General features: G+C 39.8%; 1 protein-coding gene across 14 annotated transcripts in view; it reads right to left on the bottom strand.

Annotated features, from left to right (window-relative positions):
* The window catches only part of DYM (dymeclin), a 220,222-nt gene that overhangs the window by 105,072 nt on the left and 88,423 nt on the right, over window positions 1–26,727 (bottom strand). For all 14 annotated transcript variants that reach the window (XR_008574614.1, XM_054809295.1, XM_054809304.1 and 11 more), the window contains 3 exons: window positions 22,318–22,443; window positions 9,691–9,804; window positions 8,381–8,475 (listed from right to left, as the gene is read on the bottom strand). Coding sequence is in view for 13 of the 14 variants with exons in the window: in XM_054809295.1 (XP_054665270.1) it covers window positions 8,381–8,475; window positions 9,691–9,804; window positions 22,318–22,443 (335 nt within the window). In the remaining variant the exon portion in view is untranslated. The remainder of the gene's footprint in view (window positions 1–8,380; window positions 8,476–9,690; window positions 9,805–22,317; window positions 22,444–26,727) is intronic.

The following is a 26,727-nucleotide window of genomic DNA, read 5'->3' as shown; positions in this document are numbered from 1 at the left end:
GGAAATTTCCTATCTGAAAAATGGCTCTAAGTTAACACCATTCATTCCCCTGCTGTAAGAAAGAATCCAGAAAGATGAGTTTAATAGAAGTATTGCATACCCTGTTCATCTAAGTTCTTTTGCTCAATTCACACATCTCATTTAAAGCTTGAAATGCTTACTATGCTAAAATTTTACCATTTAAAAAATCATGATTCCTGTGTGAGAAGCAACTCTTCTGTTCCTATATTTAAGTTTTCAAATGAGAAATAAATTAGAAGCCAAACAGCTTTGAAACATTCATGCAGCAACCTGGCTTTTTTTTTTCCTTCAAGTTTTTCTCCTTAACAAGTGCCTTTGATTTGGGTAACTCAGTTCCACTAGTTTTCTGCACCAACTGTCCCAGCGCTATTCTCCAACAAATGAGGAAGAAGCTGTATGTTAAAGAGCTTCCCAAAAGCACCGTGGACATCAAAGAAGAAAAAGGCAGGAAAACCAGAATGCTCACAGAGTGTAAACCCATGTGGGAGAGACATTTGTTTATCTTCCTATATGAGCAGCCTAATGAGTTTCGAGCCAGCAGTTACACCCCATTATTGTCACTGTTAAAAAATATTAAGCAATCGGTAAATTGTAATTTCACCACATTCGCACACTAACAATTTCAGATTTTTCAGCTGAACGTGGCCCCTAATAAGCAGGTCAGATCACACATATCTTGCTGCTGCAGAAACCTTTTTCTTCTTTGCTGAACACACATGCTGGACTATTTGAATAGGCAAATGGCTGGCCAGCTCAAAATGTCTTCTGCTCTATACACAGAAAGAAGAAAGTTTAGGTTTAAAACCACTTCACCAATATACATAAAATAAATTTTCATTTAATAATCATAGGCCAGGAAAAACAGGCCATGGTAGCAGACGTAATTAACACATGCATTACAGTCATCATCATTCTGCCTAACAGAGTGACACGTGAGAAATTTCAGCCATGAAACATGGCCTGGCGGTGTGCGCTTGCAGCCCAGAAAGCCAACCGTGTCCTGGGCTGCATCAAAAGAGGTGTGACCAGCAGGTCGAGGGAGGTGATCCTGCCCCTCTGCTCTGCTCTGGTGAGACCCCACCTGCAGTACTGCGTCCAGCTCTGGGGTCCCCAGGACAAGAAAGACATGGAGCTGTTGGAGAGAGTCCAAGGGAGGCCACAAAGCTGATCAGAGGGCTGGAGCACCTCTCCTACAAGGACAGGCTGAGAGAGTTGGGGTTGTTCAGCCTGGAGAAGAGAAGGCTCCAGGGAGACCTTAGAGCCCCTTCCAGTCCCTGCAGGGGCTCCAGGAAAGCTGGAGAGGGGCTGGTGACAAGGGCAGGGAGTGACAGGCCAAGGGGAATGGCCTGAAGCTGCAGGAGGGGAGGTGGAGATGGGATGTGAGGCAGAAGTTCTTCCCTGTGAGGGTGCTGAGGCCCTGGCACAGGTTGCCCAGAGAAGCTGTGGCTGCCCCTGGCTCCCTGGCAGTGGTCAAGGCCAGGTTGGATGGGGCTTTGGGCAAGCTGGGCTAGTGGAGGGGGTCCCTGCCCATGGCAGGGGGGTTGGAACTGGATGAGGAACATTACAAAGACGTGCAATTCTATAGAGGTGACTGATAAAAGAAAAACATGGGAAGAAAAATTTAACCACTTTATTAAGGGACATTGTGAACTAACCAAAATTCAAATTCACAAACCCAACATATTTATATAGTAAGCAAAACCTATTCTTGGATAAGCAGTGAACTCTGTTCTGCAAATGAACTAGTATTTATTTCTGCAAACCCAAGCACTCAAGAATTATACCAGTAACGAAGAACAAGGCACACACTTAAATGATTAAAAACTGTGTGCTAAAATAGAAAAAAGAAAAAATTCATGGCAAATGTTTTTATAATTCACTTTTTAACCTGGAGTTACTGGTTTAATCACAAAAATTTTACAGAGCTCTGATAGTTTTGCTTAAAGCAATTATGGTCATCACTGAAAAACAGCTGATAAACTTGAAATCCTTAAGACTCTGGATGCACGTTACTCTGTATTTCAGAAAACTAGCTAGATGGTTTCATATGCAGGAATATAAAATACACAGGTACATGCATCTATTATCAAAATTCAGAGACTTCCTCAGGAAAAAGTCAAGTTAAAAGACCAGTTATGAGAAATGCTTTTTCTTCCTAATGTCATATGTATTTTTGACTCTCTGTAGCATTAAGCACAGTAAACTTTTGTTCCCTCATCCGACACAAAATTTGCTGATCATCTGACACAAAATTTGCTGATCAGCTACTTGCAACTGGTAAGTTACTATTAACAAATACATTGCAGTAGCAATACGACACTTCTACAGGGACTCACATAGTCCAATTTAAAGACAATTTTTAATCCATTATAATCTTAAACTAAGCTCAAAAGGTGCAGTTTAAAGCAACAGCATGCACTCTTATCCTTCAAGAACTGTCATAAATATTTTCACTCAAGAAAACCCTGCCAGACTATAAGCGGAAACAGTAGTAGAAAAATTAAATTACTAATATAGGAAACCATGAAACAAATGGTTTGGCTGAGGAGCCAAAACTTCTCAAATACAGCAGCAGATATCAGAGTAGATGGGAATTTTTCTTGGTAGCTTACAAAACATAATTGACTCTACAAAATCATGAAGATGCTGTTAAAGCATGCAAAGGGGAAGATTTCAGGTTTCGGCTTCATCTCAGATGAGAGAAGGCAGACTTGGAGAACCAGTCATCCTTTACAAGCATGGATATTTAAGCATGCTACTTACAACTCCATTTAAAACAAAAAAAAGCAAAGCAAAAAAAGAAAAAAGAAGAAAAAGAAAAAAAAAGGAAAAAAAAAAGAAAAACCCCCAACATTGAGCTGTTCCAGTGGCCAGCATCCTGCTCCAGGATACCCTACAGTACCCAGCAGCAGCAGCTTCAAGGCTAGCTGACCAGTGAGAAGTAGGGTTGCTATCTCTGCTTCTTCAGGACAGCAACACAACCAGTACGGCTAGGTGGACGTCTGACGCTTTGCTCTTGTAACAGATAGAGCACGTCTACAATGACACTCATGTACAATACACTGCACCCTATAGCATGCACAAGTTAAAGTCTCTGATCTGTATCACTTTTAAGCACACCTTTTTACCTAATTCCACTTGACGCCTATGAGCATCTGGAAAAACCTCTCTCTTTATATCCTTCCCTGAATTCCACTGAACTCTCTACAATAGCTAAAGAAATCAACAAAATATGACATTGATATAATTATGTGCCATCTTCTGATACTTAAACCATTCCTTATGTCATTTAACAGGCAGAAGCGCAACCGACAGTGTTCCACTGAGGTGCTGGAGCGTGTCCAGAGCAGGGCAACGGAGTGGTGCAGGGTCTGGAGCACAAGTGTGATGAGGAGCGGCTGAGGGAACTGGGGGTGTTGAGCCTGGAGAAGAGGAGGCTGAGGGGAGACCTGATGGCTCTCTACAGCTCCCTGAAAGGAGGGTGTAGCCAGGTGGGGGTCGGTCTCTTCTCCCAAGGAACAACTGATGGGACAAGAGGAAATGGCCTCAGGTTGTGCCAGGGGAGGTTTAGGTTGGGTATGAGGAAAAATGTCTTCACTGAAAGGGTTGTCAGTCACTGGAACAGGCTGCCCAGGGAAGCGGTGGAGTGACCATCCCTGGAGGTATTTAAAAGACGTGTAGATGTGGTGCTTAGGGACATGGTTTAGTGGTGGGCTTGGCAGTGCTGGGTTGACAGTTGGACTTGATGATCTTAAAGGTCTTTTCCAACCTAAATGATTCTGTGGTTCTTAGTGGCTCCCACAGCCCTGCATGTGAATAGCTGTAGTGATAGTGTAGGGAAAAAAAAGGAAACTGGATAGTGTTTCTAGCCCATGTTATTTAAAGTTACATGTGCATGTCCAATTAGTGAGGAGTATGGCAACCTCTAGTGGTATATGCCTACTTAGAAAACAGCAGACATTCCCATATATGAAGCTTTAGGAAAAGCATTTGCCTTAAGTACTCAGTCATCTTCTTGTCACTAATTTTATTAGAATGACATGGTGATGAGACGTCAGAATACAGCTGTTCAGGGAAAAAATCCTTTTCATTTCCAAGCCCGTCTCACATACTAGAGCAGGCAGACTAGCTGTAGAAAAGCTGAATATCATGAAAGCCATTTCCAAATAGTTAAATGAATTAATACGAACTGAATCACAGTTTTAAGTGGCAAGTTGAATACCTGCATTAAGATGCCAGTTAGGTGCCCAGCTTTACTTTTGGTTAATTGTACCTGTAGAAGAGAAATCAAGGAAAGGAAAAACCTACCCTCACTGCAGGTATCTAACACTCCACCTGGTTGTGCTTTGTTGTTTAGAGACCATACAGCCACCTCTGGTAGTCATTTGTGCCAATAACAACATCAATACACATTTTGGTTTTTGATAATAGCCTACCAATATAATTTAAAGATACTTAAAAAGTCAGCACTCAGCAAATATAAGAGAGACACAGTACAGTGCAATTTCACCCTTGGCACAATGCTGAGAAAATAGCTCTGTGTATTTAAAAACAAACCAGTGGTAACAGAGGATAGAGAAGGGAAGGATCCCAAAGTCCGGGCAATCTACAACAGAGGACATCCAACATTAAGTGAATACTGCCCTGGATCTTATTATGAAACATCTATTACATCTATTTTTACTTCCAGCAGCTGCTTCTGATAGATTTATACAAATCTGTCGATTTTCATGCTTGCCCAACACTGTGAAGTTGTATTTTACTCAGCTCTTAAGTACACTATGTTGATATTCCCAGCTAATTCTCTCATAGAAAATAGTCTTCAGAATTTAAAACAATTGGCAGTCTCTGCTCAGAATAGGATTAGGAAAAAGCCTGCATGGAAATGGAATTACTTCTCACATTAAGGAAGGAATCATTAGAGCATCTGGTGAAGCTTAAATGATGACTGTCTATTCAGTTGTATTGCTAAGCAGATTTTAAGTTAAGTGTTTCACAGCTACTTAATTTAAAAACCTATACCCTAAAATACTTTATGTAACGTCAAGTACCGTCTTCTTTTTAGGCTTTTCCTTCACAGAAAACACTTTTTCATTATGAATACTGTGGTTTATTCTCTCAGAGATGCTCGCACTCTGATGGTAGAACCAGAACAGCAATTTAAATATAAATATTCTGCTTTGGCATCATGGAGCAAGCCAGCATCAGTGCTGGCTAAATTTAATGATAGTGGCTAACAGACTTCATAAGGTAGGAAAAGGAAGGACAATGTATGTCTCAATCAATCATCTTATGATTGATGACATCAGTCTCACATGAAACATATGTGTTCATAAGTATTTATTTCTATTGCTTTTCACAGTAACAGAAACTTTATAACAAAACTGTGTATCTTGAGAGGAAATTGGGTTAAAATACTTCCTTTATGATGCTGAAGCCTGCCAGGGAACCCAAGGTTGTAAAGCTCCCGAGAAGAAAATGCTGCCATACTAGCAATAAAGTCTTACAGAAGACAGGCTGCCCTGGAACTGACTCCTCCTTCCAGTCTGCCCATGTCCTAGCCCCACAGGACATTTTACAACAGATTTTAACACATTTTTATTGTAGGATCTTTTGACTTATAAGAAATCATGATCATAGTGACAAATTAAATCCCAATCTTGGTGGCCATTTTTGCCTATTGTTCAGATGTACAGTTTTCTAACTGCAGAATAAAATCTTCTTTCCCTAACCCTCCTCTTGTTTTTCTGGTTCTGTTTCAAATTTAAAGTCATCTCCTTCATTACATTTCCACTGCATAATAATATGGAGTGTCTGGCTACAACAAGGCAGAAGCTTAAAAATAACAGCATGGAATATCTCTGGGCTATATAACAATATCATATTATATATGATATAATATATAATGTATTGTCTTTTTGTTTTGCTTCTTCAGTTAATGAATATGTCCATTTTCTCTACCAATCCTTACATTATTTCCAACCAGAAAAACACAGTTCCAACCCTGCTGGCACCTGTGGTTGGGATAAACATCATCCTTCTCGGACTCCTATCACACTACAGCTGGTTGGGTATTGTTCAGTCATTATTTGTAATACCGCGCAGCTCAGACCTTGTGAAGTCTCTCTGCTAAAAGCCATAACAAAACCCACCAGCAGTAGCTACTGAGAGCTTACGTCTTTGGAAGAACTAACGGTTTTGAATATGCCAGTACTATGCGTTCGCTCTAAGGTCTCTCTATTTGGCACATTTTGAGTGTGGCTTTCTTAGTCCTTCACCCAATAAAAGATAGATAATTTGACCGACAATTTCAACACAAAAGAATTTTTTTCCCTGTTTTTTCCCATTCACCCCTGTTGCCTCCTTTCCACATGCATCAGTGTTAAGCAACAACACAAATCTGTCTGCCTTCAATAAGAATATCAGCACAATTATTTCACAACTAAAATCAATTGTAACTACGCATGCCTAGAGAGATGACAAATAAGGCACCCAAACATCACAGCAGATTGTTGAAATGTTGCATGCAAGGAGCACTAGACAATTTCTGGGAGTTGCACATCCTTCCTTGGGTCATACATCAGGGAGTCACTCTGCCCCAAAGATGCCATTACAGATGGTGAAAACTGCATGTGAGAGGGATGGAAGAGGCTGGTGTAGGGAGGAGCCTCACAGAACATCAAGGCTCTGTTTATGTTTCTGAGTTGAAAGGTTGAGATGAGACATGCACGCAAAGGTACTGAGGTCACTGCTTCTCTATCGGTGGCTGCCACCTCTTTTGATAAGCCACCAGACCACAGACTTAACCATTTCATAACCCACTTAAATGAAAATAAGCCAGCTGAGCTTGCTTTGAACCGAGTTTAAATTTTGAACAGTAGACATCCGTGAACTCAGAGCACTTTGACAAAAGCCAAGCCATACAGAAATACACAGGCAGTTACGCTAGGTGACTACAAGATTACCAAGTGGTGATAACAGCCGGCTGTAATGGGACTAGCAAGATAACCTCTTCCTGGCCCAAATATAACCAGAGGAACACATCTTGCATTGGTCTGCAGAAACAGCAGTAGAATAAAATGGAACGAAATCAAAAACCAGGAACATAGGAAAAAGCTCTGAAGTGGAAAACAAAGTTTCACACTAAAAACCAGACCAAGTTTTTGAGCATCAAGGTAGCATGTCTCACACCACACCAGCATCTGTGATTTCAGAGGCCAACACTTGCAAATGCTTGGAAAACTCAAGACTCCATGTCTATGATTTGAGAAATGAAGACAGCAGGTCTTTAAAACAGTGTCTGTCATATGTAACAGGAAAATAGCTTCAATTCAAATTCTGAACACTCATTATCACTGCAAAGCGTATGAAGAGAGAGCAAGTATCAAGCAGGGAAAAGGTAATGGCAGAATGCATTCATCCCGGTTACTTGTCCGTACTTTTACAACCAGCCATTTCCAAAAGACAAGGGGCCTGGAGAGAATTAAATCTTAAAGAGCAGTGATTTAAGAAGAAGATGCATCTCTTGTTAACCCGGTCCTTTACAAAGTGTACAGGCATGCAATTATCATTCACATATTGTTGGCATGGTGTCTGTACTTGACAAGCACTTTTAACAGTTTATTCCAGATCGCATTAACAAGGACCTTCCCGGTTTCCCTTGGAGCGTGGAGCAGGGCTGGCTGCCAAGATGAGAGAGATGCCTGACGCACAGCTACCTGCCTTTATAAAGTGGTCTGCAGCACAGATACAAAATAGGAAGGATCGACTTCAACATCTACTTCTTTAAAGTTATGGCCCTGTTTTAGAACCAAAGCAGATATCAACTATTTATTACTACACAGGCTAATTAGCTTTATCACTTGAAAAGTATGGTTGCAGGGCTCGTTGGCCGTATTTGCCTGGCCCCGTCACAAAATGATCGTTACATTTTGTCTGAATTAACAAATAAATCTTTTGCCAAATATGCAGGAAGGAGTAAAGCAAGTTGAAAATCCAGTTTGTATAGTACTTGAGAAGCACCACTCGGTGCATTTTATAATAATAACGTGACACATGGCTAAGAAAAGCATAGTTCACAAAAATCCCTGATACACTTCTGGTTTAAAAGCAGATGCTGGGCTATTCTGTTAAGAGAATCAAAAGTCAGAAGTTTCTGTCAGAAACTAGTACTTTTTGTGCATTCAGAACAGATCCAAGTAAAAAGCAAGTAAGATATATTCTGGGATTATTTAGTCATTCAGTTATTTCAGCTACTTAATTAATCAGTATCTATTAAGGCATATAAAATTCAAATTCCTCTACTCCTGAGTTTCAGCAGAGTTTCAAGAGAAGTCTGTTACTGAAGTTTTATATTTACCTGATGATCCTCTGAGCAGCATACTGATGAAGTGAGCGGAACTGTGCTGACATATTTGCTAAGGCTGCCAGACAATTTGTATGAAGGTATTTATCCTGTCAGAAAGAGGAAAGAAAAAAAACACATCAAACTGTCCTTTTGACATAGACTGACAGCTATTGCAGGCATCATTCAAAAGACTGAGTAATATATGTTGCTTTAAAAGACACAGTCAAAAGCAGATAGCAGAAATGTAAAGTGTATATACTTGGTGATGCTTTAAATACGTTTTCTTATAAGGCTTATAAAAGAGTCATTGTTTCATACAGGTTTCAGAGTGTATATGTAGACACACATATGTATATGTATATGTCTTGATATCTTTTGCAATGTAGATTTACAATGATGTGGATGTAAGAAATACTGAAAGACATTCTTCTCCTCTCCCTTCCCCTCTCTCCTTTTTGTAGTCTTATCCTAAAATTTTCTGCTTCATAACTCATCTCCCTATTAACTCTTTCAAAGCATTCTATATATCCCACAACTATAAACAGATGATACTTCAGAGTTCTGGCCCCCATTTAAATGACATCCCTATCACAGTCAAGAGTTTCACAAAACCAAACTGGTCCACTTATCCAATCCAATAGGGTTTTATTTTTTCCTATTAAAATCTAAAATATGCATTTACATAGCATAACAGATTCCAAATCCTACAAATACATGCCAAGAACATCGTCGTTTCTTCTAATTCTTTTGATCATACAAGTGAAATCCTTAAGTTTTCCTATTTAAAATAGATTTAAGTAATTGTTTGCTACATTTAACGTAAAAACTTCTGTGCCTTTAATTGCATTGATAGAAGCCTATGAAGTTGAAGCAGTTTTGCTTTGCTAGAGCTCAAAAAGGTCTTACAGCCGAGTCACTGTCTTACCTCATAAAAACACTAACAATAAATAGAGCTGAAATTCCCACTTCTGAGTAATATAAGAGAGGCAAACAACCTAGGAGGAATCATTTCTTCTCATCAAACTAAGGAACTTTTTCTTCTCATCTGAAGATGTGGAGTTCATTGCCTCATTTATGGTCTTTAGAGAATCCTACTCAATGAACTGGACCATAATACAGAAATCATGTTACAAGTTCAAAACCACTTAACATTGTGCTTAGTTAATATAGCTCATGTTCCCATTTACTTCCCTCCTGTAAATTCAGATGCCAACTGGTTGCAACAGAATGAAGAAAAATCCCACACCCTGTTTGAAATGGAATTCATGCTGTTGAAGTTAGAAATCCACATGATGTGTGTAAGCACTACACATAACTCTTACCCTTGTCCGTGTCATGTTGTACTGGATGGTTCTTATCACGACTAGTATCAGGAGACTCCCAAGTGAGATCTCTGTTAAGACACGCTCAGCATACCATGTGATGTTTTTCAATATCTGAAAAAAAAAGAACCAAGTTCTTCAGCACTTAGGTCTGAATAAGAGCATAGAAAGTTGTCTAGACTCTCGCATTCCTTAAGATAGGTAAATTAGCTTCCAGTCTCAAACGTGACAAAACCTATCGTATTCTAAAGCAAGAACAAAACAAATTAAGAAAAAAAAAGACAAAAAAAAAGACAGACCTCTGCAGTATTATCACCTAGCAGACCTCATCAACTTTATTATGTCATGTGTAGAAAGATGATTAAATTTGGCAGTTCCCTAATTTCTATGCCCTGCGCCACCACACTTCTATATTCTTTTTGATCTTACCCTTTACACTTTATAAAGTCTCCAGTTCTACCCTACACACCTGAATAATGTTGCCAATTCCTTCCCATTTTCCCTCATTACAAGCTGGGCAAGAGGCAGCACGTATGAGCTCTGACTGATCGGCAAGAGCACACATGCTGAAGGACGCGGGGCAGATCAACAGGGTAACTGTTGACTTCACTCTGAAGCCTTTCTCTTGCCAGAGGTGAGGTCTCTTCCCTTAACAGGTTAGACAAAGTCATCAGCTAGGTTAAGAGCTTCATATCTTCCAGTGCTCCCCACTAACAGAGTGGACTATTTTTTATTTTTTTACTATTGTTTCTGAGTTTATTGCAGAAGGAGAATCAATCCACTCTTTCCTCCCAGAATATTCAGCTGACCAGCCTGGAGCAATACAGCAAACATATGCACAAAACCCCCTGCTTTAAAGGACTGGTAAAAATGAGTCAACAGAAACTGCACTAGAAACATGGATAAGACCTTCTATAAATTCAGGGCTATTCTGCGTTGCAACAAAAATTTCCTTAACAAGAACTATTGCACACAAAGCTATCAGTCTGTATAACTTCATCTTCGATATATTAAGTGTGTTTCATTGAAAATTAAACCCAAACCCCACCAACCTCAACAATTAACTTTATTAATTAACCTCTTCTCGTAAGAAGTTATGTGAAAACACTTCTGACTATATCCTTTCTTCCCATGTCGCTTTTGGCTGAGTGAAAAGAATTACTGCTTTTCATTTTATATCATTTCTGCTTTTAGAATTCCCTCTTCCTCCCACTAAGAAGCTCACTCAGCAAAAACTCTTTTTTCTGTAAGGGAGAGGATGGAGAAGTAGCAACCAATTTCCTATAAGGAGATACGGAGAGTTGGCCACTGAACAACTTGCAGAAGACAAAAGGAAAGGCAATGCTGGGAGCTACTCCAAGCTGCTGCTGATTTGATACCATTTACTCCTTCTGTCTGAGGTGTACACGCTCATATAAACTCTGCTGGAAATAACTATAATTCTGTTTGTGAAAAAGAAGGGGAATCTGAAAAACAAAGTCATATGTGTATATTAATTCAGTGAAATTCTGAAATATTTAAAACCCAGCACTTTTGGAATCTAAAGCTTACCTAAAAAAAAAGGAGAATCTGCACAATGATATCTACACAGGCTTCTGAAGGAATATAATACTACATTCTGCAAGATCTGTGGCAAAATTGGGGCCCAAAGTTTAGGCATTTCTCCTTACGAAGTGTTACACTACAGCAACGTTCCTCGGTTTGGTAGTGCAGGACTCTTTCACTACAACTCAACATTGCCACAGAGAAATGATTCCACATCTGAAAGTAAGAACATTGGTTGTACTCACACATTCAGGTAACCTGGAGCAATGGACAATCAACACATAGGTATTTAGATCCCGTTATTTATTTGTTAAAGGTGCAAAGCACTGCCTTGTCTCATTAACAGTAAAGGCGAGGGGTTACATCGTTTCTCTGATAATCGGGTGTTTACTTCACAAACAATTGTATGTCATGATTTTAAATGATGTAGTCACTTGGTTGCTAATCACAAAAAGAGCCCACAACTGGAATCCAAAAAGGTCACCCTAAATTTCTAGTTCCACAGTTGTAAATTTGTCATTTGAAATTCTGCATGTTCTTAATTAAGGGGATTGGTACTTATGGTCATGCACACCATTCAGCTCAAACGCAGTATGTTTAGCAATTTTTTTCTCATCACTCACATTTGAGAAGGCAACAGTAGACCGAGAACTATTTTACTAACACAGCTTCTTCCATTCAGCCCAGAGCCTGGATCTGTGAAAAACTTTCTGAATTACTTTTATATTCAATTTGCATGTTGGCAGGTGACTATATTTTGAGAAGGAACAGAAACAAAGACAAAGGTGTTTTACAGCTGAGGTGAAGAGAGGATATACTTGAGTTTACAAGCAGAAAATACTGTATTAACTTTGAAACCTGTATCATAGGTCAATAAAGCTGGTTTTTGTTTCCCTGAAGCATTACACACACTGAACACATTTAAATACCAATTTTGTTTGTTTTACAACTTTTATGGAAATCATGAATCATAGAATTGTATTGGAATTGGAAAGAATTGAGTTATCCCATCCTACCGCTAAAACAGCATTGGTCTTTAGAGCCTACACTGAAAAAAACTATACATGTATAAATATATACATATATAAAAATAATCTTTGTTTAGCCCTGTTTTACATGACTCAAGCAATCAACCTTCCACTAGGTAGGTAATTCCAGAGCTCACATATCTCAATACCAGGATTTTTTTCCACCTGATTTATAGTTTAACATAATTACCAGTATAAACCTGCTACTGTTTGTGATACCACACTTGACTATCACAAGCACTTCCACTCCCTTAAGATTTACATTTGTTAGCTGGATCATATTCTTCCATTTATTGTCATTTTGGGCTACAATTCAACAAAATCTTGCATTTTTGTTTCTTTTAAATTTTCCAGGTGGCAAATCAAAGCCTTTTAAAAATCAAATGCTGCAGCTGTAGTTAAAATAATGACCTACCCTGAATATCCTAATGTCTCAATCTATAGAGATCAAAATTGTACCAACTCCTGAATCACCACCAAAAATTGGCAGACAGACCACAATCTACAAGCATCTCTCTGTACATCAATGAGCAAGCTCTCTAACAAGCAATAAAAACATAGCTGAAGCTTAATGTACCGCACTTAACAACTCTTATGTATACCTTATTCTTCATTTATTTATTATTCTGTGGTAATCAAAACTCAGAATTGCCAGAAGACCTTATTTAACAGGGGTTTTCCCTACATTAAACCTCCTTGTCTCTAAAGCAGTCGCATTTACCAACCATGTCTTTATCAGAAGCTAAGGGACTAATTCACTTAGCACATCAAAGTATTTTAGTTCATATAACTGTGTCCAAAAGTATACTAAAGATCCAGTGCCTAACCTGATAATTATAACAAGTTTCTACATTAAAAAAAAAGCAATCAAATTAAACCCTAATGCTAGTGAACATAGTTGGTTACTAGTCATCTTCAACCACTCAAAAAATAACAAACCCTCAGTATGCACCAGTGGGATTTATGCACAGGTCAAAGTTGTTAATTTTTGAAATATTTAATACATGATAGTTTTTATACAGTGGAATACGAGGAGCCTATATAGAAGTCCTATAAGAACATTAACAGTACAGTTGTCATTGCAGATGACAACTTTTTTTTAAACAGAACATGATTCTTTTGCAAGAAAATTAAAAGTTGTATTAAAAAACCCCACTTAACTAGGAGCTTCTTATTTTGCCTTTCTAATTATCTTCCTGATCTTTGTTTCCCTTCCACCAATCCACTTTGGTATTGAATTTTCCCCATGCTCCCCGTAGCTGGATTTGGAATATCACCAATATAATCAGCCAACAGACTGCTGTTGACCAATCCTTCCAAATATGAGTCACAGCAAGGCAGTTTGATGTATTTTACAGCATGCCTATTGCTGAATTTCTTTTCTCCTCAGCAGCCTTATTTTCTGCAGTAACCTTAAGACACATATACAGAGCGCGTGCCTCCCACAGAGCCCCATGAACTAAGCAAATGATTTATATTACAATCTGTGACACCTCAAAGATCTTAAGTACTATGCCGTTTTGAGGACCCAACAGGCACTCAAAACACCACAGTAATGCAAGTTATATTAGTGTTGTGAATGGAGAGGTTAGACTATAATTGGTTTATGTCACCTACTCTGAAATACGTACTCAAAAAGCCTTGTATCCTACCTATAATTCTGCTTCCTTTTATCCATCAACTTTTGCCCTTAAATCCCAAACATGTATGTTATGGGTTCTCTCTGCTTTAAGCTTCTTTTTCGTTATCAGTTGGGATCAAGTCCTCCCTCCCTTCCACACCATAGTCCCACTTTTATCACCTCCAAACCAAACCAAAGTAAGACCTATCCGATCAAATACACAGCACGATGACAACCAAGATCTTTTGAGAAACGCATCCAACAGTTCCTCTCTCAAACTGTGCTCATGACAGAACTAGATGTGATTAATCCGAAATATTCAAACTAGCAGAAATAAAAGGAAAAAATAAAACTTTTTAAAGGAAGTATTCTCACAGAACACCTCCTTTGGGGTAGAAAAGCAGCCACCACCTTCACACAACTGATTTTTCTCAGCTACCCCCAGCTTGATGCCCTCCGTAAGTGTCCAGCTGCCCAGGCCACCCATCAAGGCATTTGCTGTTTGATTACTCCACTGCAGAGCTCTGCAACGGGTGCTGCGGCTTCTCCCAGAATTTTTGATAGGAGTAATGCTGGCAAAAATCAGGGTATTATTTAACACAAGGCGCTGGGGGATATTATATTTCCCTCAGTATTGTGTAGGATCCTACTGTAAGTAATACTTAATAGTCAAGACATCATTACATGTACATTTTATCAAAACTCTTGAGTCAATAGATTCTAAAGTAAAACCCAAGGGGGAAAAAAAAAGAATCTTAAAGAGCTTGTTCTAGACAGGGTAAGTACTGTCTTAAAAATTCCATTTTTTTTTTTTTAAACATTTTTAATCTTCCTGGCTCTGCAAATTTCACGTGCATATACATTTCACATATACTTCCCACCCTCACTCTCACCTTAACTCCAGGTCTCTTGAAGCTCTTTCACAGTACAAGAGACATTTGAAATAGCATCTTAAGTAGGATTCATCAAACTCTCTCCTCCCTCACTTTATTCCTAGCATACCTGAAAGCCTCTCTGTCATGAAGTACTTCAGTGAAGAGTGCATTTCCTCAAATAACCATGTTCTGCATCACCCTATGCTGAAAGATTTCGGTGGTTTTAGATGAACCTCCAGAAAAGAGGAACCTCCTAAAGGGATTTTTACCCATTTAATGTACTTATGCTTTGAAAATCATGCATACAAGGGCCTATACGACAAGAGGTTAAGGTGACAAACATCCCCAGCAACAGGCTCAAGTGTGACAATTTCTGGTAAACAAAAGGACAGAAAAATCAGAATACGACAGGGAAAGACTTGAGACATATTTAAGGGAAGACTGGTCAAGGCTGAGGAACAAATAGGAAACATGAAATCACTACAAGAAAGGTTTCCAGATATAGGCAGCTATGAGAGGACATAGAAGCAGGTATAATTTCTGGTTATAACAAGTCACTAATACTATTTTAAGACAAAATGATGATGGCAGAAAATGAAAGTAAGTCATCCAAGGAGTTTCAGTAAACAAGGACAACTAGTCAGGCTGGACAGCCAAGACAATTAACAGGAATATCCTGACAGAGAAGCAAAAAAAAGATGTATATTTTCACAAAACAGGCAACAGAAAAGTTAAAAGGCTGTTAGTTGTGTAATTGATGGATTACGCATATGAACTTTACTGCAAGAAGATACTCTGCTAGAGGAGAACTTGACCAGCTTGAGGTTGCCAAGCATTGACCTATGATCAGATACAGCAAGTCAGTGGGTAACTTCACAACGGCAAAATGCTAAAGTAAGCGTAGACAGTGACTTTGGTTGCAAATAATTGTTTGTGATTTCTTAAAAAGAGCTTACTGAAGACTACACAAATAGATCTGTTTTCAAGAGATTTTATATAAAGAAAGAAATTAACCGCTTTGACATCAAAAAATATCTCAAGCCAAGCACTTGGACCTTCCAGAAGAAAAATATCCTGTTATTTGAAGAACTGTATAGGATCATTAAGTAATGGTTACATTCTGTAATATATAACAGGCATAAGTTGTGGTTGCGCATTTCACTTCCTGACTCCTGACTGGTTAGATTATTGAAAATTTAACATACTCTTCAAAATATAACTATGAAAACTGGTAGGATAAAATACTATTTGTTTTGACATGACACACAATGTAAATCCAAACCAGCAGTACACAGAAAGATATATTTCCAGATGCTTATTGAAAAGAGATTATTTTACTCAGTTTGCGTTAAAATTATACCCAAGAGTTGTTTTCCCCCCACTCTGAGATAAAATACATTTACCCTAACAAAAAAGATCAACTCAGTGAATAAATCTCTAATAAGGTATTTCTTATAGTCTCTCATTTATGAGCAAGATAGAAAAGTAACCTCCTCCCACACATAAACAGAGGACCTTGTTTCTTCCCACACTGTTTGGTGTTATTTTGTGGGGCACATCCCTGTACTCTAACAACAGAAGTGGCAGTTCCTTGAGTCACACTACTACTCAAGGAACTAGTACTACTCTTGAGTCAACTCAAGAGTCTCAGGTTCCATCATGTGGCCTTTGGAAGAATGGCCAGGCCACTGAAGAGGACTACAAGGATGTTGTGATGTTAAGCATGGAGAAAATTGGAAGGGCCAAAGCCCAACTAGAACTTAATCTGGCTACTGCCTTAAAGACAATGAAAAATATTTCTATAAATACATGAGCAACAAAAGGAGGACTAAGGAGAATCTCCAGCATTTATTGGCATGGGGGGAAATATAGTGACAAAGGATGAGGAAAAGGCCGAAGTACTTAATGCCTTCTTTGCCTCAGTCTTTAATAGTAAGACCAGTTGTTCTCCGGGTACCCAGCCCCCCGGGCTGGAAGACAGGGACGGGGAGCAGAATGAAGCCCCCGTAATCCACGGGGAAATGGTTAGAGACCTGCTACACCACTTAGACACACACAGGTCTATGGAGCTGGATGGACTGAGGGAGGTGGTGGGAGTGCTCACCAAGCCACTTTCCATCATTTGTCAGCAGTCCTGGCTAACTGGGCAGGTCCTACTTGACTGGAGGTTAGCCAATGTGATGCCCATCTATGAGATGGGCCAAAAGGAGGATCCAGGAACTACAGGCTTGTCAGTCTGACCGTGGTGCCAGGGAAGGTTATGGAGCAGATCCTCCTGAGTGCCATCGCATGGCACGTACGGGACAACCAGGTGATCAGGCCCAGTCAGCATGGGTTTATGAAAGGCAGGTCCTGCTTGACTAACCTGATCTCCTTCTATGACAAGGTGACATGCTTAGTGGATCACCGGGTAAAAACCTGGCCGGATGGCCGGGCTGAAAGAGTTGTGGTGAATGGAGGTAAACCCAGCTGGCAGCCGGTCACAAGTGGTGTTCCCCAGGACTCAGTACTGGGGCCAGTTCTCTGTAATATCTTTATCAATGGTCTGGATGAGGGGATCGAGTGCACCCTCAGTAAGTTTGGAGACCACACCAAGTTGTGTGGGAGTGTTGATCTGCTTGAGGGAAGGAAGGGTCTACAGAGGCACCTGGACAGGCTGGATCGATGGGCTGAAGTAACTGTAAGAGGTTCAACAAGGCTCAGTGCTGGGTCCTGCACTTCGGTCTCCACAACCCCAGGCAACGCTACAGGCTTGGGGCAGAGTGGCTGGAAAGCTGCCTGGTGGACAAGGACCTGGGGGTGCTGGTCAACAGCCGGCTGAACATGAGCCAGCAGTGTGCCCAGGTGGCCAAGGTGGCCAACAGCATCCTGGCTGGTATCAGGAATGGTGTGGCTAGCAGGACCAGGGCAGCGATCGTCCCCCTGTGCTCGGCACTGGTGAGGCCGCACCTCGAGTGCTGGGTTCAGTTTTGGGCCCCTCGCTCCAAGGCGGCCATTGAGGTGCTGGAGCGTGTCCAGAGCAGGGCAACGGAGTGGTGCAGGGTCTGGAGCACAAGTGTGATGAGGAGCGGCTGAGGGAACTGGGGGTGTTGAGCCTGGAGAAGAGGAGGCTGAGGGGAGACCTGATGGCTCTCTACAGCTCCCTGAAAGGAGGGTGTAGCCAGGTGGGGGTCGGTCTCTTCTCCCAAGGAACAACTGATGGGACAAGAGGAAATGGCCTCAAGGTGTGCCAGGGGAGGGTTAGATTGGGTATGAGGAAAAATGTCTTCACTGAAAGGCTTGTCAAGCACTGGAACAGGCTGCCCAGGGAAGTGGTGGGGTCCCCATCCCTGGAGGTATTTAAAAGACGTGTAGATGTGGTGCTTAGGGACATGGTTTAGTGGTGGGCTTGGCAGTGCTGGGTTAACAGTTGGACTTGATGATCTTAAAGGTCTTTTCCAACCTAAATGATTCTGTGATTCTATGTGGCTTCAACCATTGCCAATCAACAACAGAAGCAACGTTGGGAGCACAGTCCCATCCCACAGGAGCTGGAAGCAGCACTTACACAAGCTCCAGCTTGCCCCTACGTATCTCAGCAGATACATGATCCCTGTGCAGGGGAGGACACAAACAGCCCAGCTGGCTCTGGCAGCTGCAATATCCAGTCACCATGGACATCAGGCTACCTCCGGCTATGTATCGGCTGTGCAGATGGAAACAGACTGCTCCCCTTCCCCCAGAGGTTTATAATTTGGTCAAATTTAGTCAGATTAGCAGCAGCAGAGCCCTAGCACAAAAACTACCTGCCAAATTTCAAATTCCTAATGCAAAACATGAAGTTACCAGAGCTTGTTAAAGAACACGTTGACAGTTTAACCATGGGCAAGACATGTTAACGCCCTAGTCTCACTCCAGAAATGGCCAATGGTTCTCACTGAAACTTTAAAAACACAAACCCTGGAAAATGACAATCACTGAGATAACTATGCCTTGGAATAGTCCACTACTCTTAAAAACAACAAACCCAAAATTTGAAGTTAAAAAGTTACATACCAGTCCCTGTCACCTCTACTCTCCTCCACACTGAAGAAAACAATCATTTCAGGTAGGTAAGGAAATGCCTATTTAAAAAAAGAACAACAGCAACCACCGCCATTGCCTCACATGGTTTTGCATTTCAGAACCACGAAACATGAAAGTACCTTAAATTTCAAAATTGTCTACCTGAAATCAGTGCCACAATTTGAACAATCTCATTGGTTTGCAGATCATATTAAAAAAGGAAAAAAAGAAAAAAAGCTCAGATATGGGGTGGTCTTGCAAGAATAATTTTTAAAAATAAATAAATAAAAATTAAGAGGCTTTGATTAACTACTCTTTTTAACACTAGACTCCTGGACACTTACAACTCAGGGTGCAAGAATTGCAGATGCAAAGAACAGGAACTCAGTTCTATATTTACCGAGCACTGAGATTCTCAGTCTCAGTTTCCTACAATTTTGCTTGTAGGATATTTCTTAACGCAATAAAAGTAAACACAGTTAAATAGTGATTTACAGTCTATCACTATTTACTACAGCATAAAGTACTATAGTATTACTATAGGTTACTGCTACACAAAGCAGTACACAAAGTACTGCATGATGTTATTTTGACATCTGATGTCATTTTATTTACAGTTTCATAAATCAGAGAAGAAAAAAAAAAATCACAAATACTTGTCCCCTTTAGGGAATTCTTGCATCTACTCGTTTACTCTGTTGTTGTTATTAGTGAAAGAAATTGAGCTCTACGGGGTTACAAGGAGCTAAACTGCATTAAGCCAATTGCAGGAACAGGACCTATGGTTTTGATCATATTTTCCAGGCAGTTAAGACCACATTCATTTTAAACAAAAAAAATGCTTCAGCAGTCAAAAAAGAGTTTCTGTGGTTTCCTGAGCTCTTTACCCGTCAGTATAATCACAAGATTTATAAAACTGTGCTTACTAAAATTAATCTTAAAAATCAATAAATAAATGTGGGTTAAATACCACAAAGGAAAATATCCCATAAATGGACTGTACGGTCATGCTTCTTATAAGAACAGTACACAGGATACACAGCAGCAGAGAGCAAAACAGGTTGACCTAAAATACATCAAATCCTTTTTTTCTTCCTACTTTACCCAAGTGATGGGGGGGGGGAAAGTAATCCTGCTGTAATTACTAAAATTTGATAAATATTTGCAGCGTGTAAGGGTTTCATTCCAGCTGTGTAAATGATGCTAGATGTTCATATTTTACAGAAATACCTATACAGCTTTCCTGACTCTGCTCACTTTTCTGCCCTATAATACCCTCACAGCCTTTAGGAGATGTGGAGTTAATATTTAAGCAAGTATGAGACTGATTTCTTACTTTATACTGTAGTTTTTGAATAGTAACTTGGTTATTCATACCTGGCAACATCCATCTAAATAATTCAAGAAGATAGGTGGGGGGTAAAGTGATTTATCAGTATGATTTTGAATCTTTTTTCCAGAAAATGAGGTGCTAACTACACTGATTCCTCATCACGGGATCTGTAGGAACTCACTACCCACATATTCATTCGCCAGCAGTTCACAAGATAAGATGCTATGCTCACATTTGTATTTTGATATCCACATCCCTCTCTAAAGTTCAGGAATACCATAGATCAAGTACGTCAAGAAGGTAACTATTTTTTTTTTAAGTATAACAGAATATGTTTTTTCTATAAGATAAGGAATCCTTTCTATAAAGAATACTTTAGAGCTGGTATCACTGTCATCAACTCTCTTGTCTTTATCATAATTTATTTAGCTGACTTTTCAGAGTGCACAGTTGAAGCTTTGAACAAGGGAAGACCTCCTTTCTCCTTCACTGCATCTCACCCATCCACGTGACACCAAGATTAAAAGCATGGGGAAAGAAAAAGCATTCAAATTCAATAAGAAAAGCACTGCAAGGGTGGAAGAGCATCCTGCTTTGCCTCCAAGTTTTCTCCCTCTTCGTAATGAAACATGCCCCATCCATCAGAGAATGGAGAAAAGACTAAGAGAAAGAATAGTAAGGAATAGAAGAATACAGCAGGAAGAATGAAGGTTATTCCACATCTATTCTCTGCAGTGTCGCAGCATTTTGTTGGCTTTTGATGTTAAAAGTTTCCATTTTCACAGCTTTTTCTGCAGTAGGGCCTGCAGACTCAGGCACTTCACAGCCACCTCTCAGTATCTAGCTAAGAAACAAATCTAGCAAAACTCTGGCCACACAACACTATTAATGAATGGATGCTTCACACCAGGCACTATGGAGTGGGAAAACACGACCACAGAGTAAAAGAAAGAAGCAGTTAGTGAAAGGCTGAAGTAAAATCAAAGATTAAATTGGAAAGAAGCAAAGGCAGGACTGAGAAAAATCAGTGCAGGGTAAAAGGAACAAGGTGGGGTTTGGGATTGTTTTTATTAAAATGGAAGTAGTAAATATCCACATGGCACAGAGAACACTACAACTGTATTGGCAAGGTTGGCTGCAAAGGCAAGAGTAAACTGGACAAGAAAACTTGATTTATGTTTTCATTCCACAGCTGGATCCTCATTAACAATTTTAGGGAAATCTTCCACTTTTACTTATCCAGTAAGGAATTTGTTGAAAGATCATGTGTAAAGCCTTTAAAATGAATGAAGAACAATGGGGTAAGAGATTGAGGCAGGAGTGAAACCTTGCCTGCTGTACTCTGACCCTCACCAAGCTCAACTTATAAGAGAAGTTAAATGACTTAGTGACACGGAACCCCCAAATACACACCACACACGTACACGCGCAGTGTGTATGCATAGGTTCAAGGCATGTGAAGGTGAGGCAGAAGAAAGCGTCAGGAAAATGTTTCAGTCATCTGCATGGTCACAAAGAGAGTTAACATGTCCCATTCAAAAAATTAGATAAAATCAGTGCAGATATCTTCTGCATTATGTAGCATCAGAAGCTAGGAAACTAGAACGTAATTACCCAAGGTATTCTCCAGCACAGATGGTCAAGGCCCGTCAAAGCTAGTCAAAATTTGGATATTATTATATGGACAACATAAAATAGATATTAATCTAGCAGAAAGATAGAAAAAGAAATGCCAAGTAAGGAAGTAACATTCAGTCTGGAAAATAAAAGTCCAACTAAAAGCTCCTCTCAGCTGCAGTTTTTCAAAACAAATAAAGAGGTTTTCTGGTTTTCTCTCTTCTAGCCCCTCCACTTCCGTAGCAAACCCTCAGTATCTTTGAGGAAGCCTGCCTGGCTATTACAATGTCAATTTGCAGCAGGAAACACCAAAATAAGACAGAAAAAGAGGTATATGTAGCATCTCCCCTACAAGAGGGAGCACATTCGATCACTCAGGAAAGTTCTGAAATGACTCTTCTAACTTTGGGTTACTAGTCTTTACAGAAGAAATACATATATGCTCTCAAATTTGGACGAACACAGCCTCTGCTGAAGAAACAGATATACAGATGCATCTTTATAAACATAAATATTTGAACTATTTTTAGAGCTGAAGAATTATTTACCAAAACAACAACTCACCACTTCATGAATGGATCGGTTGAAGCCATCATCCTCTGTAAGGATCAGCAAAATGATAAGAGCCATATAAACATGGTGTGAATTCCTTTCTTCAACGTGATACAGAATTTCAAGAATTGGCAGAACCTTTAGGGAAAGAAAGATGTGTGTATTAGTTTAGTCTTTCAAATACCTCAGAAAATAAAAAGAGGAGACTCTAAACCGCCCGTGTATCACCCTGCCCTTAACGATATAATATCATAGCAATTTCTCCCTCTTGAAATAACCACCCCTAAATAGTGACGTACAATGTTCAAACACCTTCCATCTGTTTTATTCTGTCTCCACAAGAGAGTCTAAACAAATTCTTTCTTGTGGTCAGACATGGAATTTCAATTCCTAATAAATGAGATTTCCAGCCATACCAGTTACCATAGGCTCTGAAAGCTTTAGCTCCCCTCTAGACTATGGGAAAATAAAACAGCTAAACAGGATTTTCACACGTTCAAGCAGGAAACCAATTGTTTCTAACCATTTGTGCTAGCACAAGCCTGCTCTGAAAGGACTTTCCTCATCAAATATAGCCAGGCTTACTGGAGGTGCACAGCAGCATTTCGAGACCTGAAACTCATATCCCATTTTGGTGTGTGGAGATAATCCCAGAAAAGAACCAGTTTGGGTCGGGTTAAGACTAGAAACGACCTGTTTTTCCAATTCTAGATAATATGCAGCCAAAGAGAACTGCCATTATGATGAAAGTTCAGCCCAAGGTCTTGCAACATTTCCACCAGGATGAACAGCTTAAGCCAAAGTCTTGCAATAATAATGAAAATGAGATTTCATTGCAAGAGCAAGCATACCTGAATGCTAGTCTAAAGTTAATCCAGATGCAAACGTTGTCTCTCTACCAACTGAAAATTAGCTTTCCACTGGCTCAGTACAACGTGGCTTCCCTGGGCTGCAGAAATAGGCCTAAATAGCAAAATACCCTGGAAAAAGGAACTGGAGAAAACTCTCAATTCCAAGATAGTGGATGAGGCACAAAATTCGTTCCAAGAAGCTTCTAGACACCTAAAGCCTTGCTGTTTTTCAAAACAAGCCGAGTGCAGGAGGATGAATCATGTGAAGCCTATTCTGGTGAGCAGCCAGGATGCAGAGTGCTTCACAAGCCTCTGAAGTTACCAGAATGTTCTCTTACCATCAACTAGTCCCAAAACAGTTGGAACATATTAAAACACACAACAGTTTCTATTAAAACCAATGAGATTGATCTAAATGCTGCAGGACAAAAAAATTTTTGATGGATGCTTTGGCTAGGGTCAAGACAAGAAGACACTACCACTCGAGAAGCAGAGGGGGAAAAAATAAATATATTTACACATTGCAAACATCCTTCCTTTATCATTTCAAAGGATCCTTCACAAATATCTTTCCCCAGTTAAAACTGGAGCTGACATCTTTGTGTTTTGTGAACATAAGTCTTGAAAGCAAAGACCAAATTTTCCTAGAATATCTACTCAGCATATAGTAAAAAACATTAGTCCTTTTTCTTGGGTGGCAGAAAGAGAGACAAACATCGTTGCATTAGTCCACTGTTCAAACTAATTCCACCTCCAATATTTATATTGTATATAGCTTTGCATTGCTTATGCTCAATGTCATTTCCAAGTCCAAGCGTTATCATAACCTGGATACAGCAGGAAGCAATATAAAACTACCAAAGAATTGTATTTACAACTTGACTTTGCAGGGAGAACAACAAAAGCCTTTCTGAAGGTAACCAGTGGAACAACTTCTGAGTTTTTAAGACAGCTCCCAAATACCCATGTACTCCTTCAGAACATATCTCCTCTGTCTATGCACATTCATATTAGGTCTAAAACTGACCTAGCTGAAAAAGTGGATTCGTTTTCCTCAAATGCTCCAAATCCCAGAAGCCTGTTGCTACAAACCACATTAGAAAAGGGCACCTAGACTCTGACATTGAGGCATTACAGACATTTCCGTATGAGCCAATACGTAAAAGTACTCTCACGGAAGTTTCATACTAGCTACTGAGATCACTCTCACTCCGAAGAGTGATTTGGCTCTCCAGATCACCGCATTCAGTCATCCTGCCCCAAACACACCTTGAAAGCTTTTGAAACCTCTTCTCCCCACCTCCACTCCCCTGGCCGCACTTTCATCTACATAGTAGGCCGAACTCGAGTAGGCAAATGGCAACTTAACTCTACTTGCCATTTCCAGATGAAAACTGAATCAATTCATACAGTTTCCATAAATCTCCCTCCTTCAAACACTTTTTCCTTTGGATGCTGATTGCTGAGGTACACATAACTGTAGGACAAGCATTACTGTTCTCAGAATGAAAACTATTTGACAAGCCACCACTTAAAATAAAAGACAGTTAGGATAGAAGATTAATTTAAATTGTTAATTATTTTAAAATTTATCTAGAATTGTAACCACAATGCATTTCTACACTTTTATGTTCTACACATACATTAAAACTTTTATATCTATCTTCTTAGGCAATGGCATTGTCCAGCCATGTACTGAGAAGACAAGAACCACTTCTTTTTGTATTACTGTGTCTTTTATTCACAGTCATTAAACTATCATTACTGGACTGCTACTAACACTCCTCCATCAGGACCAGCTTTTAAATGGCAAGACACAGCCACCATTAAAAAGTTACTTTTAATCCCCAAAACAAGGGGCAGGTAAAAAAAGACACTGAAAATTGCAGGTGCTATATTCAGTCCCAGGTCAGGAACAGTTTCCCCAGCAAAGAGTTTTAAATAGCTTGTCTTTAGTGTACAACAAAATACAAGACCGCGTAGCAACACAAGTAACCTGCTTAAGCCAAATTTATACCACAGGAAAAAATGTTGCTGTACCATCAGTTCATATAAATACATCATCATATACGTTATTTCAATCCAGTCATGTTGAGTAGCAACAAAATCTACAGCATATAGCAGTGAGCTCAGCAAAGCAAACACATTCAACAGAAATAGCTTATTTCTTATAAGCAGATATCTCACTGGCATTTTTACCTGCAGTATGGGTCTTAACTGCTCTTACAAACAGAAGAAGGCTCAACGTTCTCCCATCCACAGACCACAACACAATGGTTACGAAAACGTTTGCTAACTGTCTCCTATTTCCCCAGTCCCACCGCTTCCTGGAGAATCCTTGCAAGTACTTCCAATAAGATAGCCAGATGTGAACATCCCTAACAGCATCAGATATTTAAGCTAATCATTTTATAAAAGAATACAAGGTGAGAAGAATACAAGCTATACACTATGGAAGACACACAAACATCCTATTCATTCTACCAAGCAGTCTTACTATAAGAGCACAAAAGACACATTGTCTTCCTAATGATAAAGCATTATAAAGCACAACAGAAGATGAAGGTATTTACATATAATGACAGAGGTAGATTCATACACAAATGAGGAAGCAAGCCGAGACATTATCTATTACCACAGTTAACAAAACCACACTGAATCAATTTACAAATTAAACTGAAGTTACAAAAGAGCAAAGACAGATTTCAAAACCCCCCTAGGAAATGTCACAGAACATCTGCTAGTGATGCTTCCTGGGCACCAAACCCGAGAAGAATTAAAAGAGGGGAAAACAAAACAAATGTGATGGACTGAGTGCAGTGAAACAGGAACAACCCGCAAATCCCCGAAAAGTTTAAGGTGAGAGCTAAACTGACTACTGACCTGATCTCTCATACAGCACAGACTCTTAATACTTCACCCAACTGTATGAAGAGGCCACTAACTTATGCCATAACCCTCCAAAAAGTCATCCACCCTCATTCAAAGATATCCCTGGAGAGCACTTTTTTGCCAGCATTTTTTCCTCTGAATTAATTACCTCAACTGTTTTGCTCCCACATCTCTAAGTTGTGGGATTCAACCTCCAGGCTTTTGTTCTTATCACACCTCTCTGCAAGCGGAGAGTCCTTTCTGTTCCAGGCTTTCCCCTCGTGAAGGCACAGACACATCCTGATGCTTCTCAAGCTCTTTTCTGACCAAGTGAGCTAAGTTGGCTTTCTAAGCCTCTCACAGTTTTGTTGTTAATTTTAAAGGAAAAAAAAAAGTTTCTCTATATTGTCTCCATTTTTCAACAGTCTGTAAATATTTTATGAATTATGGTAGTACACCACCAGAATAGCATGCAGCATCTTGCCATATAGGGAAGGAAATAACCAGCTCCATTATTTCTGCCCCTTCGCTTCATTTACAAGCCCAAGGCAAAATTAGCCTTATTCACCACAGGGCTGTAATTGGGAGGTCATGATTTCTTTGTCCTGTAACCCTCCCACATCCCCATGCCTTTTTGTGTCTGGCTCGGCCTGCGTTACTAAGCAATTAAAATTGCTCTTCTCAGTTGGCCGCTGCTCAT

Source organism: Grus americana, chromosome Z, assembly GCF_028858705.1.
Source record: "Grus americana isolate bGruAme1 chromosome Z, bGruAme1.mat, whole genome shotgun sequence".
Lineage (NCBI taxonomy): Eukaryota > Metazoa > Chordata > Aves > Gruiformes > Gruidae > Grus > Grus americana.
The sequence above is the reverse complement of the archived record's forward strand: the minus strand, read 5'-3'. Positions and strand labels throughout refer to the sequence as shown.